Here is a 14,217-nt window from a genome sequence, read left to right as displayed (position 1 = left end):
AAGTGAGCTGTCTGCTGTCTGCTGTCTACTGTCTGCTGTCATCTCCGCTCCTCTTATCCCGGGGACTTTCAATGCTAGCGGCTCCAGAGACTTTTGGGATGGGGCCCTTACTGACGGAGTTGATACCCTGCCTTCTCCAACAAAAGTACTCTGCGTCTGACAACTCGGCCGCCCAACTTACACACGATGACATGACAATTTAATTAGCTGGTTGCTCCTCTTTGACTCCACGCCTTGGGGCGGCCCCGTACCACCGTATGGTCCTTCCCCCCCTTCTATGCCGGATGTGTTAACAATTACGAAGCCCACACATACCATAATAGCAAAAGACTGTCTGTCGCCACGGGCCGCGTCTAGAACTCACCGGGGCTGCCAGGTAACTTGTACTTGTATCGGACGGAAACCCTCCCACAGGTTTGAATGCAAAGCAAGCAGGTAGCCATCGCCCCCCAATGTTGCTTTTCCCCCTGGTGCATGGGTACGATATCGTTTGTGCAAAGCGGGTGAATTTTATGACTGCCTCGATTATTTTTCTGCTTGCTGAACTCAACTGGGCCTCTTGTCGGACTCTTCTGAAAAAAACAACTCTACCCTGCGACCTGTAGGCCATGAAACAACACATCCACCCTATACAGCTGACGATCACATCGACCCAACACCGCTACCAGCCTTATATATAAGACGACTGTCCAGCGAAGAACTGTCCGGACATGTGACGAAAATACCAGCCTTAAGACCGAATATCTCACAGTTGTTGGGTTCTCAAAAAAGCCTCGACAAGCTGCTCCTGGACGTCAGGTTTGGCCGGGGTCGACGGGAGGGACGGCAAGTGGTTGTGGTTTCTCCGCAGCGTCTGCTCTCGTGATATCATTGTCGGCCCCTAGCTGAGTTGGTGGTTGGAGACATCGGTTTTGCCCTCGAACGGCACGGAATGGCTGCCAATTGTGTGCCATTTATAAATGGCATCAACAGCTGCTCAGGTGGGTGGCCAGTTTCCTTGTCGAGTCCTCTGGAAACCCTCATATCCCAGCATAGCGAGCATCTATCTACTACTCTCTTCCCTTCACCTGCTCCCCGGCAGGTTCAGTTTGAAAGAGACGGCCCGTCACGAGACCAGATCAGTGGACAAATAGGCCCCAGCTAACACACTTCTCTCTCTTCCTACCGTCCAGACAGCCTCCAACTGGATCAGCTAGAGCATCCGATTGCCGACGGTGGCGGGCGTGACAGCTTTGCTGGGCCAGGCTTGGACCACGGCTTATACAGGCCGCGGCCCGGTCTGACTTTGGCTCCACACGCACACACACACGCACACGCTGCACCCACGCCCACACACGCAAATACTAGCCGAACCAGCTCCAACTGGCCGGCATCCGCCTGGGACTGGGACCTAAGCCTGGACCTGGACCTGAACTCTAACCACTCTGACAATGGCAATCCCCTCCTCCACAGCCGCAGCAGAAGCAGCTACCTGAACGACAGCGGCAACGGCGGCGGCTCCTTTCTAATCCCCGAGGACGGTGGTGTGGGCATCGGACTTCAGCAGACCGGGGCCTTCGCCCTCGACAGCGCGGCGCACAATAGTTACAGAGACGCTCGCCCGATCACCAACAGCAGCCATAATAACAGCAACGGCAATAACACGCATCTGTCCCCGTTCCCGCAGTCGTCTGGCACGCCATCGGCCGCCCCGCCGCCCCTGTTAGCACCGGAGGCAGAGCAGCCAGAGCAGCCGCCAGAGCAGACAGATAACAGCGCTTTATTAACGCCGGGGCTCTTGACGCCGACGGCGGCCGGTCTGAACCTGGGCCTGAACCTGGACCTGGACCTGGACCTGGACCTGGACCTGAATCTCAGCGTGGGCTTCGACTTCCCCACGCTGTCGCCTTCGCATCCACCGCCCGACTTCAACTGCTTCAACAACGACACCAACGACGACGGCGGTACCCCCAACGACGCTCTGGCATTCACGCCTTTTGGGACCGAGGCGACGCCCATGCCCGCACCCAGCCAGATCAATCACCACTCACGGGGGGACGCATTCCACAGCTTCAGCGGGGGATCGAGTGCACGCAGATGTCCCTTCGCCCCATTGCGGCACCCCGTCCACCAGAGCGCCAGCAGTGCAGGCCGCCACCACCCGAATCCGACACCACCACCGCAGTCAAGCATCATCAGCACAAGCACGAGCACAGGCGCAGGCACAGGCACAGGCACCAACGCATTCTCGCGCACCACAATCGCCAACACAAATAGCAGCGCCACCGCAAACGCTGCTTTCTACCCCGACGCCTCTTCTCTGTTGCTTTCTCCGACGTCACAACCCACCTTGCCCCAACAGCCCGCAGCCAGGCCCGTCTGCAACCACCAAGACCTGAACAACGACGATTTCCTCTCGGCCTTGATCAACGGCAACTTCTCATCACCCTCGCTGCCGCCGCTGAGCAGTAGTCCCACCCGCCCCGTTCCCCCAACCCAGTCACGCCCCACCGCTCACCATCCTTCGCACCTTCCCGCACGCCCCTCGCTTTCTCTCGACGAACTCATCGACGACTTGTTCGATACCAACGACAACAACAACAACAACAACAACTACGGCATCAACATGCCGCAACGCCGCACACCGAGCCGTACGGCGGCTTCGGACAGGCCGCGACGGGCAAGCCGGTCCAGTGCCGCCAGCATGGTCGATCTCACCTCGCCCAAGACGGAGCGAGACAGTAATTCACCGCTGGGCGTCGAGCCCGCAACGCCCATGGCCCCGCCTCCCCCACGCACGAGGAAGCGTAGCCGGACTTCCGCAACCCCAACAGGCACATCCAGCGCCACCTCAAGGCGGCTGTCGACGTCGTCAGGGAAACCGAGGCCTGTGAAGACCCTCAAGTCTACACGCAAGGCCCCCGCCACGCATGACGATGTTTTCGAGACGTCTTCGGTCGCAGATAAAGAGGACGACGATGAGGACATCCTGGACTTGACCGGCACCAACGAGGTGCCCGAGCAGCTGTTGCAGCCCAAGGTCGACAACCGTGTCAAGCTCAGCAAGTTTCAGTGTGTCATTTGCATGGATGACGTCTCCGGCTTGACTGTCACTCACTGCGGTAAGTCTTCTATGAATCTCTGGCCTCGTGCTCTGCCTCGTCTTGTCCTTTTTGGCCACATACTGACGCTCCCTCCCAGGTCATCTGTTTTGCTCGGAATGTCTCCACTCGTCACTTCACATTGACAGTATGAAGAAGACGTGCCCCGTATGCCGGACAAAGGTGGACATCAAGGCCAAACCCGGAGTGAAGCAGAGCAAGAACACCTTTTATCACCTTGAGCTGAAGCTTATGACGGCCAATCGGAAAGGGAAGCGGCCCGTAGGGAAGTGATTACCCTCTTGGTACCGACGTGAAAGGTGTGGTGATGGATGATGTAAGAGTATGAAGACATTTTGGTGGACCAGAAGCGTCGATACCTGGCTCGGACAGGCGCGAAGAAGCCGACCCTCAGGGAGGACTTGCCTGCCTGCCTCGCATCGCAAGCCCCAAATGTCATACCAGGGATCTCGGTAAAAGAGAGCAAGCGAGAGACCTGCACGTATAGAAGGCCGGCGAGGCAATATAGGGGACGAGCCAGGCGCCCGCGGTCACCCTGGCGGATACTATGACATGGATGGGGCGTTGGTCTTTTTTTTTCATGATTTACGGACGGGCGGATGCGATACGATACCCATATACAGGCATGCCGATGACACCACGAGATGAGATGAGATGTCGGCCCCTTCATCTACCGGTCTTTCGGGCTTCGTGATACCCGCATGGTCTCCGTAGATGAAGCGGCAAAGAGAAAAGGACAGGCACCATGTAAATAGGCCCAGGCAGGCATATGGAAAAAAGATTGCGGAGTTGTACTGGGCGCAGAGGGGAAGAAAAATCAAGTTTGCGAGAGACCTCTCACCAGTGCCACCCACATGCATACGTGAATCAATAATCAACAATATATCAGTATATTTCGAAGCGTATACCAGCACTCCTATAATATTCCACCCCTCTGCACCCCAGGGCTAATGGGCTCGTCATCGCCGTCCGCATCCCCATCACCGCCGCCGCCACCTCCCCGCCCCAACAGGCCCCTCTCCTCGAGCCCCTCGCCGTCCTCGCGGGCCCGCCCGGCGCCAGCCGCGCCGAAGCCCCCGGCCCGGCCCCGGCGGTGGTCGTCGTGGTCGCCGGCGTCCTCGGCGAGCCCGTGCAGCACGACCCAGCAGTCCTTCTTGGTCAGCAGGCCGACGAGGGCGCCGCGGTCCGTGAAGAGCACGTAGCGCACGCCGAGCTTCTGGAAGTACGAGGCGGCGAGGTGCAGCGACGAGCGCGCCGGCAGCGTGAAGGGCGTCTGGTCCATCCAGGGCCGCAGGTCGAGCGTGGTGCGCGGGTCGGCGGCCAGCGGCTGGCGGCCGAAGAAGCACTCGGTCTCGGGGGGCAGGGCGCGCGGCGGCGCGGCCGCCGTGCGCAGGTTGTAGACCAGCTCGGCGCGCGAGATGTAGCCCAGCAGCACGGCGTCGCGCGGGTCGCTGACGACGGGGAAGCCGCGGTGCGGGCACGACTCGAGGACGGCGCGCAGCGAGGCCATGGTGTGACCGGCGGCCGTCAGCACGACGAGGTCCTCGACGCGCGTCATGATCTGGCCCGCGGGGATGTCGGGGATGCTCTGGGCGCCGGAGCCGTCGTCGCCCGAGTCGAGGAACGGGTAGCCGTTGAAGTGGATCCAGGACTCGTAGATGCCGCGGCGCGAGAAGGCGTCGCCTACCCACTTGGACAGCATGACGGCCACCATGATGGGCAGCACATACGTCAGGGCGCCCGTCAGCTCGAACGTGATGACGACAATGGAGACGGTCATGCGCGTGACGCCCGCCAGGGTCGCCGCGGCGCCGATGATGGCGTAGACGCCCGGCGTGATGCAGTTGATCTTGGTGTCCGGGTCGCAGTACGACGCGAAGGGCAGGAAGCCCGGGTGGTTGTGCTGCCAGATCTCCATGATGATGCCCACGGCGCGGCCCGTCAAGGCCCCGATGGCCATGCTCGGTAGGATAATACCAGCGGGGATCTGAAGGCCGAAAGTGATGCTGGCCAGGAAGAAGCCGAGCACAGCGGCGAAGAGGAGGAGCACGATGGTCCCGGCGCTGGCCGCCCCGGTCTTGCACAGCCCGAATGGGTCATCCAAGACCTGGGAGCAGTCGGATAGAAGGGAGGAGACGAGCTCCGAGGACTGGGCACGCATGTACAGATTAGGGTAGTTGACAAGGGCAGTCAAGAGAGCCACCATCACCACCTGGGTGACAGGGCCTGGGATCGGCCAGTTGGTGGACTTCTTCCACCGAGCAACAGCCATGTTGACTTTGATGAAGAGGCCACCGTAGATGCCACCCATAATACCCAGAATAGCAAAAGGCACCAACTCAAATCCATGCCAATTTGAGGTGTATTTCACCTGATAGAGAACAAGTTTGCCGGACCGGAAGGGGTCGAAAGCCTGCAGCATCACGGCGGCAGTCATGGCGCAGACAAAGGATTGCCACATGGTCTTGTCGGGGAAGTAGTACGACAACTGTTCGAGAGAGAAAAGCACGCCGCCAATGGGCGAGCCAAAAGCGACAGAGATGCCAGAAGCAGCCGCAGCTGAGAGGACCTCGCGCTTGCGTGCTTCATTGCCGTTCACGTTTGGGAACAGCTTGATGAATAGGTTGGCGCAGCAGCATGCTACGTGAACCAGGGGACCTTCTTTCCCTAGCCACATGCCAGAGGCAACGGCTAGAACCTGTGATAGGATTAGCTAGATGAAAAGAAATAGAACACAGCGATGCTTACCAAACCTAGGGACTTTGTAATGAGGGTCCAGAGTCCCAGAAACCTCCGGATGATGAAGCCGCCCAGGACCGTCTTGATCTCTGGGATTCCAGAATGTTTGGCATATATACCATATTCCTTGACTAAAATGGCCGCGCACAGGGCGAACGTGACGGACAATAACAGAAAAAAGAAGTACTCGATAAACCACTTGCCACCCGCACTGGTAATGCCAAGAGCAGCAGCCCACGGTTTCCAGCCGACGCATTTGGCGCCTTGGTCATATCCTAGACAGCAAAACCCTCTGTTCAGATAAAAGGCGCCTCCATCGGGGCCTGAGGAGCAGTACCCAGCTTTCAGGTCGCCCAGCCAGTCCGATGTCACATCTATAGCGGCCGCCAGCGCGCCGACCGCGATGCCCGTCAGCACCAGGATGACCCAGATCTGGCTGGCGTCGAGGAACTGCTGTATGTAGCCAACTATCCCGGTTGCGCTCGAGTAGAGAACCCGCAGCCGCTGCCGCTCTTTCGTGTACTCGAAGATCCAGTCAATGGCGGTCAGATCGTCGTACCCGACTCGGCGCCCCGGCCCCTCGACGTACCAGTCAACGGGTAGACCGTCCTTGGGCCCGTTCAGCGTCGCGCCGCTACCATTACTTCTCGTAGGTGTATCCAGACCTGGAAGATGACTCGGTGTGCTTGTACCCGAAAGATTGGGCGATCGGGTGTTGGGGGAGGTGCCTAGCCGATTGCCCGTCATGACGGACAACAGACGGCCGGGCTGGGAGAGGATGCTTTGCTTTTGCTTGCGTTTGAAGCTCATGGGTTGGTCGAGGGGGTCTTCTGCCCAGACATCGGCGCCAGATTCGTTGGTGCCGAACATGTCGAGGTCGTCGGCGCCGTCTTCGTCGTAGCCGTCGTCATCGTCGTCGGCGCGGGACGGGCGTCGTTGCGCATGTGCTGGGTCGCTGTTGGAGGGGGCGGACGAGGTCGAGGACGAGGCCTCCTCCTCTTGTCCGCTCAGGGGTAACCTGCTAGCCATCTCGGAAGGACAGTGGCAGGCCTAACTGCCATGGTTCGCCGGCGCGACACCCGTGAGCTTGAAGATTTGGCCGGAAGGCTGATGCGTGTCTTGGAGTTGCGGCGAGGCTGAATGCGATCGGCTGCAGGGGGTTCGCTACGTAGTACTGTGCTGTAAGTCACTGTACCGTGCCATAGCACTGCAACTGTAGCTCTCCGCGATAAGCGCGATAAGGCGCCTGGGCAGATCACAGTGGAGGTGGAGTGGGGCTGGTTACCTACAGGCTTCCACGACAGCTCTTCACTAACCCGTGACCTGTTACTCGCCTCTGTTACCTGCTACACGGCTCCGAAAACTTGTCTCAGGGCCATAAATTCCGGACATGTGCATTCCGCTCCTTCTTATACCAGCACTCACACGTCCCCTTCACGATGCAAATTACAAAACAGGTGGCTTGAACCCCTTCCGTCTGAGTTGGAGGTGAATGCCATCCGTTGACTAGGCACATACTGGACGCCGGTGGTTGCATCAAGGGTGTCGTCTGAGCCTCGTCAGCCTACAGCCAGCCTGGAAGTCAAGTCAGGTGTATGCAACTAATATCTGGACCCCGGTACCGACTTAGACCTCGCCTGCTTCGACATGCATCCAGGACTCTGATAACAAATACTATCATCCAACAAGGACCTATATCATACTCACATTATGGCAAGCGAAAACACCCACCGCGGTCAACCTGCGCAGACCGGTGCTCCCCAGGCTGCATCGATAGACACCATCGAGCAGCTGCTCAAGGCAAAGGATGACACCTCACGGTTTGTCGGCTTGGCTCTGGTCAAATCCACTCTTGACACTTCTGAGAGTCTGCGCAATGACGAAAAAGTTATTACATCCCTATGGAACTCCATTCCGTCCAAGTTCCTCGATCGTTTACTGAAGACGGGATCGAAGCCTGGCGCGAGACAAAATGATGCCAAGGAGATGCTTGACCTCGCCGTCGCCGTCATATATAATTTCAGCATCTTGTTGCCTAGTGAAACCAAGTCGGACCAAAAGCTGGTCGGACGGGTTCCCTTGCTAGTCGATGCCATTCTACAAAGGTACAGTCTTCCAGTCATTTGGTAATGCATTATATAAGATCCAGGCTCTAACTAGCTTATCAGCTCAGAGGAAACGAGTGACATTATTCTCAAAGCACTCTTGACGATTGTCAGTGCCTCTCCCGAGGGACGCACTGCGTTTGCGGCAATTGAAGACTGGTCCCCTCTTATAGAAATCGCACCCAAGAGCCCCATGGTATTATCTATCCTCGCCTGGTCTTGGGTATACGGGCAATACGAGGACAAAAAGACCATGAGTCTGAGGGTTAACAAGGCCATCGAGTCTCTGGTGGCTTCTTACAAAGGAACCGATGCTGTTACCTTGCTCGACTTTCTTGCCAAACTCCTAGGCCGACTTAACCCTGAGGTAAGCTTCATGGACCTGGTTTTCTCTTCCCCTAGTTTCTTGCGCCAAGGATGTATCAGGCGTCACGGAAATTTCTGACACTGCGCCAGGTCATCCCCCCGAATCCCCGGTGGTTGGGGGATGTGATCAAGTTTGTTCGCGGTCTGACGGCTTCCAAACCGACCGCCGTCAGTCGCGAGGCATACACCAACTGCGTAGCCAATCTTCTTGTGGCATATCAAGAACCAGCTTCTAAACTGATATTCACGGATAGCCTGAAAGCTTCCAGTCAGTCTCATCTCCTGATCAACCTCATACTAATCGATATCCGCGCAAGTCTGCCTACGTTACTCGAAAAACTCAACACCCCTGAGTATCCTGCCCTTTCAGAACGTTTGACCTCGGCCCTTATAATCCTGTCTTTCTTCGTAAACTATCTCTTGGAGACATTTGCGGAGGTCACTGAAGAAACCTCTGCACCATCACCATTTCCCCAGGATGAAGCCATGACGCTCCTAAAAGTCCGAGACTCGGTCGTTGAGACGCTATCACTCCTAATGGAATACCTTAGAGATCGATGGGATGCTGCAATTGCCGGCGCACAGGGGTTGCATCCTGACGCGCGTTATGGGGAGTCGCATACAGTGTCTGGGTCCCTAAAGACTCTGGCTTGGGACTCGAAACATGAGTCCGCGTCTGAGGACCGGCTCCTACTTGCTGCATTGCGTGTCCTAGGTGATTGGTTGAGAGAGGATGATTCGCCGGGTTTGAGGAGGGAGGCGACCGGTATGATGGATCTACTCATGGACCTCTACCAACCTAGCTCGGCAGCAAGAGTTGGCATCACTACTCGCCCACTCGTCCTTGGCATCTTGGACGGGATCCTCAAAATCGACGAAGGCATCGAAGCACTTCTGGAACACGACGGCTGGGATGTACTAAAACGAGATCTCTTGAAAATCCTCAGCGACTCTCGACAAGACGATGCGCTCGAGCACAGTCTTGGTCAGCATATAGCTGTAATTCTATCCGAGTTGGCCGACACGCGTACTACAACACCGGAGGACTGGCTTGATATAGTAACAGCTGTCGCAGCATATGACGTCCCCAGCGCTAGCCAACCGTCGCTGCCATTGCAGCACCTGTGGGCTGATGTGCTACAACTGTCTGCAACCCTCCTCAGCCGTGCGCCGCCCGGAGTCAAGAGAAGATATGTGCATTCAGCAAGCGCATTGACGGGTATTGCCGCAGCAATGTTGAAAAAGAAGCTAGAGGATGGGGTCAGGCACGATGTTGCTGATGCGGCTGCTATACTGGACAGTGACCCTGTGCTGGGAGGCAGATGAACGATGAGCACTACTCATAGTATAACACTAAACTACGAACCTCTGACCAATACGAGCCTGGTTTCAAAAGTCAACGTTACATTCTCCCTCCAAAATGTTTTTCCGTAAAAATTGTCTAAAACGGAATTCGTGCAGAGCCAAGGTGTACTAACATTGTTATCTTGCAACCCGACGTTGAAGCAAGGTGTGGACGTTGATAAGCTGAGTCGTCCATCGCCAGGGGTCCCATTTGCAGTGGGTCAAAGTATCCCCCACTTCCCTTCTCTATGCTCGCTCATGGCGCGGAGGGTTAACGCCAAGCATATTCCAGGGTACAGGATGTCAACTCTAGACTCGAAGCGGTTACGCTAACCCCCCGATAAGAACTCCCATAGTCCCCCTCATGTGTAAAGTATGCATGGGTTGATCGGCACATTAACATGGGTGATACGTGTGCCAATGCTTCCCATAAGCAGAGCTATCTGCTTGCGTACGCACGTTATCATGTTATCGGTCGGGGCTTCCGCCGGTCGAGATAGGTGAGGGCAGGTCCCTTGCCGGGCGGGATATTTGATGACTTTAATCGCGAATCTCGACAAGATGGCGGCGTAACCGTGCCAGGAGCAGTTCATCTTGATCTTGCACGTCACAATGGCAACCGTGTCTGAAGTCACGACGCTCCCGGCGGAGCTGAAGTCAACCATCGACCTCGGCCACGAGAATGAGAAGAAGGAGGCCTTTCTCGAGGCCAACGACAGCGATAGCGTCGCAGCGGGACAAATCGATGCTTCCGGCGTTGATGGCAAGTGCATATCGAATCGCTCGAACATGTGGTAGTGTATTAACAACTTGATAGTCCCGGTATACACAGAAGAGGAGTATAAGAAGCTGAAGCGAAAAGTCGACAAGTACCTGCTCCCTCTCATGTGGCTTTGCTATGGCATCCAACAGACCGACAAGACGTCCATTGGGACGCAGGCGACATTCGGGCTCCGCGAGGACACCGGCCTCGTCGGACAGGAGTACGCTTGGCTGACCACCGTCTTCTACATCACCTACATGTGCTTCGAGTTCCCTTCCAACATCATACTGCAGCGCTACATGATGGGTCGTACGTTGTCGATTTACATGATCTGTTGGGGAGTCGTCGTGCTGTGCATCGGCTTCGCCAAGAACTTCACCCAGCTCATCACCCTCCGTGCTCTCCAAGGCATGTTTGAGTGCTGCATTAGCCCCGGGTTTATTCTCGTCGTTGGTAGCTGGTATACCACGCGCGAGCATGCCTCCCGGGCTCTGGTCTTCCAGAGCGCCAACGCCGGCTTCGGCGTCATTTCTAGTTTGGTGCTCTATGGTATCGGCACCATCGAGTTCAGAAATCCCGAGCTTCAGGCATGGCGATACATGTCCTACTTTCTTGGAATTCTCACCATCTTGGTCGGCTGCCTCTGCCTCTTCCTGCTGGGAACGCCATCCGAGGTCCGCTGGCTGTCACCAGAGGAGAAGAAGATGGCCAATGCTCGAATCCTCAGCAACAACACCGGACACGACCGCACCGGTGTGAAGAAGTGGAGATGGAAGCAGGCCGGCGAATGCTTGCAAGACCCGTGCTTCTGGTTCGCGGGCCTCAATGCGTTCCTCAGCTCAGTTCCCAACGGAGGTCTTACCACGTTTGGATCCATCATCAATACGACTTTCGGCTTCACGAGTCTCCAGGTCATTCTCCTGGATATCCCTCGCAGCGTCTTTTCCGTTCTTTACTTCGTGTTGATCGGGTTGGTGACGAGTCGGAAGAAGAACCTTCGCATGTCAGTTGAGTTCCACTTCCGATTCCAGTTCTGTTGGGATGCTTCGCCAATCAAGAATGATAGTATACTGACAAGTGACATAGGTGGTTCATGATGTTCTCTACAGTTCCTCCATTCTGCGGTTTTCTAATGATGGCTCTCCTTCCAAACGAGGCTCAGTATAAGTGGGTAAAATGGGGAGGGTACTTCATGACAGTTCCCTTCGTCATCTCTCTTTTCTTGGCATGGACCCTGATTCCTTCGAACACCGCGGGGCGCACCAAAAGAACGCTTACTTCTTCGTTCACTTTCGTGGGCTACTGCGTGGGCAACATGACCGGTAGCCAGATCTTCCGGTCCGTGGACGCGGTAAGCACACATACCCCAAAATATGTAAAAGATTTAAGAGCCTAACCATTATCCACACAGCCCAGATACATATCCGGGACTACGGCCTGTGCTGTATGCTTCGGTCTGCAATTTTTGCTCATTCTGTGCTGGCGGGTTCTATACGTTGTCCGAAACCGGCGCCGCGACCGGAAATTGCAAGAAGAGGGCGTCTCGGAGGAAGAGAGAATCCTCCGGGGCAAAACCATGGGAGAGCAAGATTGCACAGACTTCGAAAATCCATACGTGAGCTACTCTTCTGCCGACACAACTTCGTGAGTGATTCATTACTGATGCGAAAACAGTTTCGATATACGCTGTAGACGCTATGATAGGACCTTTTGCTATGTCTGACAATCGCGCTCTTGGCTTTGGACCTTGCCACACGAATTATACCCCTATATCCTTACTTATTAGGAGATACCCAACGCTGTATAAGCCGTTCCAGAACGTGATGAAAAATTGTTAGTAACAAGCTAGTCCTACTTCCTGTAGTCCAAGGCCTTAATTATTTTGATGAACACTGAAAATATGAGCCTTGCTCGCCACGGGATGAATGACTAGGCCCGCTAGTCAACAGTGATAACGCTTTCGCCCAAGTTTATTACTACAGTCTATCAAGTTCAACCATAATTGCGTGTTGGTTCTAATGGGTAGATACAATACGACAAAGCCACGATCTATTTCAGAGTGCTCCCCTCAAGTCTTCAACTCCAAAGTCATCATCTCGATCGCTTTATCACGATGCTTTTCGTTATCAAAATCAAGAATGAAGTCCCATCTTGGAAGCAATTTCTTTCGAAGTTTGTCCAGGTCCAGTTCTGTCTCCTCACCCTTTCCAGTCAAAATAGCTCCCGTGACACTGCTGGATTCTACGATTCGTTGTGTCCGAGGACGTCGGACACGGTCATAGATCTCCAAGGCTTTAAGCGCCTCCGTACGGGTTCCCGCATGTCCAAGCAAAGCATAGAGCACAAGAGTGTCTTCAATTGACATGCCACCCCGGGAACCATGCCAAGGTGTTGTTGCGTGCGCGGCGTCACCTACAATGCAAATGGGCCCATATGCGTACGTTCGAGCGGGCGGATGCTCCCAGAAATATATAGCTGGCTGTTCGGGTTGGCCGCAGAGTAACTAGTGTTCTCTCAATTAGTCATATATACCTTTGTGTAATCGTGTGTTAAAGGGGACATATCAGTGTACCTTTACTACCGCATCCTTAAGGTACGGCGGCCAGTCCTGGTATAGTTTGAGAATATCCTCAACAGATACGACACGCTGCCAACTGTCAGATGCCTCGGCATCAGCGTCACGAGCCTATATGACAAACTGTACTAGCTGGCCGTGTTTAACACATTGTGCAAAATGTACGTGCCGCCACCGATCCACGAATGCTTGCGAGCGTTGTTAGCGTCAACATACTCACTGCCCAGACAGGCTCGCGCCTCCTCGTAAGGCTTCAAAGCCATAACTGCCCACCAGCCAGCATTCCTTAGATGCGCAGCCGGATCTTCCTCACCAAGCAGGATCTTACGAACCGTGCTATAGATGCCGTCTGCGCCGACGACGATATCACATTCGTAGGTCGAACCGTCGGTAAAAACACAGCGTTGTGGGACCGCCGTCCGTACAATCCACTCGCTCCAGCTTCTTGGAAATATGCATGCCCTCCGTTGGAACCCCGTTGAGCAGTTCTCGCAAAAAGGCGGCACGGTGGACTATACTCGTGAGACGCAGGCCTTACACATCGTCTTTCGCCTCGTCGATCATCTTGTTCCGGCCTTCTCCTTAAGCAGACATGAAACGGACCCCGCGTTAGGGAACGGCTCCAGCACGCTCCAGACACTAGGTTACCGATGGTCCGATAAGGTCCAGGGCTGCGAGAGCATTACAAGTCACTCCGATGGCAGCGCCAGCCTCTCTAAATTGGGCTGATGCCTCAAAGATGTGGACGTCCAGATAAGGGTGTCTGAGCAGTGCATGCATGAGAGAGGCACCCGCAAGGCCTTCCCCGGAAATCGCAATTCTGATAATGTCCGACATCGTGTTGAACGGTGATTTCTTCTTCTTCCTTTTTCAGCTTGTATAGACTATTGTGTTGGAAGGCAAAACTCGCATTGCGCAGCAACTGGCTTATATAAGCGTAAACGTCACAGATCCCTCGCTTGTAAATACCTTGCATGCTCCTCATTTCCAATCCATCCATATAAGGCATGCAGTAGATCTTGGCATGTACTTCTCCGACCTGTGACAAGCGAATGGTCCCTATGTACCGAGAGCCCGATTATGAGAGTTTGCCTATCGGCTCGGGATTTTTGAACCGGTCAGTATCGACCCAAATATGGAATTGGCCAAGTGATGCTACATCATCAGAAATTTCTGCCTATTTGCACACAAGGTACGGGATCAGTTAGAAAACTGCAGCATGAT

The 14,217-nt window shown here is 55.3% G+C and overlaps 5 protein-coding genes across 5 annotated transcripts; 3 read left to right on the top strand and 2 right to left on the bottom strand.

Moving 5' to 3' along the window:
* Window positions 1-931: 931 nt before the first annotated feature.
* Window positions 932-3,374, top strand: JN550_012959 (uncharacterized protein; the record flags this gene model as incomplete). Its single annotated transcript, XM_049311493.1, has 3 exons — window positions 932-980; window positions 1,173-3,101; window positions 3,181-3,374. The coding sequence occupies 3 exons, from the start codon at window positions 932-934 to the stop codon at window positions 3,372-3,374; spliced, it is 2,172 nt and encodes a 723-aa protein (XP_049165074.1).
* Window positions 3,375-4,017: 643 nt separating this feature from the next.
* Window positions 4,018-6,869, bottom strand: JN550_012958 (uncharacterized protein; the record flags this gene model as incomplete). The annotated part of the gene is made up of 2 exons (XM_049311492.1): window positions 4,018-5,799; window positions 5,850-6,869. 2 exons carry the CDS (start codon window positions 6,867-6,869, stop codon window positions 4,018-4,020), a joined length of 2,802 nt encoding a protein of 933 aa, XP_049165073.1.
* Window positions 6,870-7,550: 681 nt separating this feature from the next.
* On the top strand, window positions 7,551-9,637 carry JN550_012957 (uncharacterized protein; the record flags this gene model as incomplete). The annotated part of the gene is made up of 3 exons (XM_049311491.1): window positions 7,551-7,945; window positions 8,009-8,312; window positions 8,402-9,637. The coding sequence occupies 3 exons, from the start codon at window positions 7,551-7,553 to the stop codon at window positions 9,635-9,637; spliced, it is 1,935 nt and encodes a 644-aa protein (XP_049165072.1).
* A 630-nt stretch (window positions 9,638-10,267) lies between these two features.
* On the top strand, window positions 10,268-12,110 carry JN550_012956 (uncharacterized protein; the record flags this gene model as incomplete). Its single annotated transcript, XM_049311490.1, has 5 exons — window positions 10,268-10,411; window positions 10,454-11,421; window positions 11,505-11,769; window positions 11,830-12,033; window positions 12,093-12,110. 5 exons carry the CDS (start codon window positions 10,268-10,270, stop codon window positions 12,108-12,110), a joined length of 1,599 nt encoding a protein of 532 aa, XP_049165071.1.
* Window positions 12,111-12,486: 376 nt separating this feature from the next.
* Window positions 12,487-13,557, bottom strand: JN550_012955 (uncharacterized protein; the record flags this gene model as incomplete). The annotated part of the gene is made up of 4 exons (XM_049311489.1): window positions 12,487-12,921; window positions 12,991-13,104; window positions 13,206-13,437; window positions 13,532-13,557. The coding sequence occupies 4 exons, from the start codon at window positions 13,555-13,557 to the stop codon at window positions 12,487-12,489; spliced, it is 807 nt and encodes a 268-aa protein (XP_049165070.1).
* Between the last annotated feature and the right edge of the window lie 660 nt (window positions 13,558-14,217).

This window comes from Neoarthrinium moseri (assembly GCF_022829205.1).
Source record: "Neoarthrinium moseri strain CBS 164.80 chromosome Unknown scaffold99_Wmoseri_CBS_16480, whole genome shotgun sequence".
NCBI lineage: Eukaryota > Fungi > Ascomycota > Sordariomycetes > Amphisphaeriales > Apiosporaceae > Neoarthrinium > Neoarthrinium moseri.
This window is presented reverse-complemented; position numbering and strand designations above follow the sequence as displayed.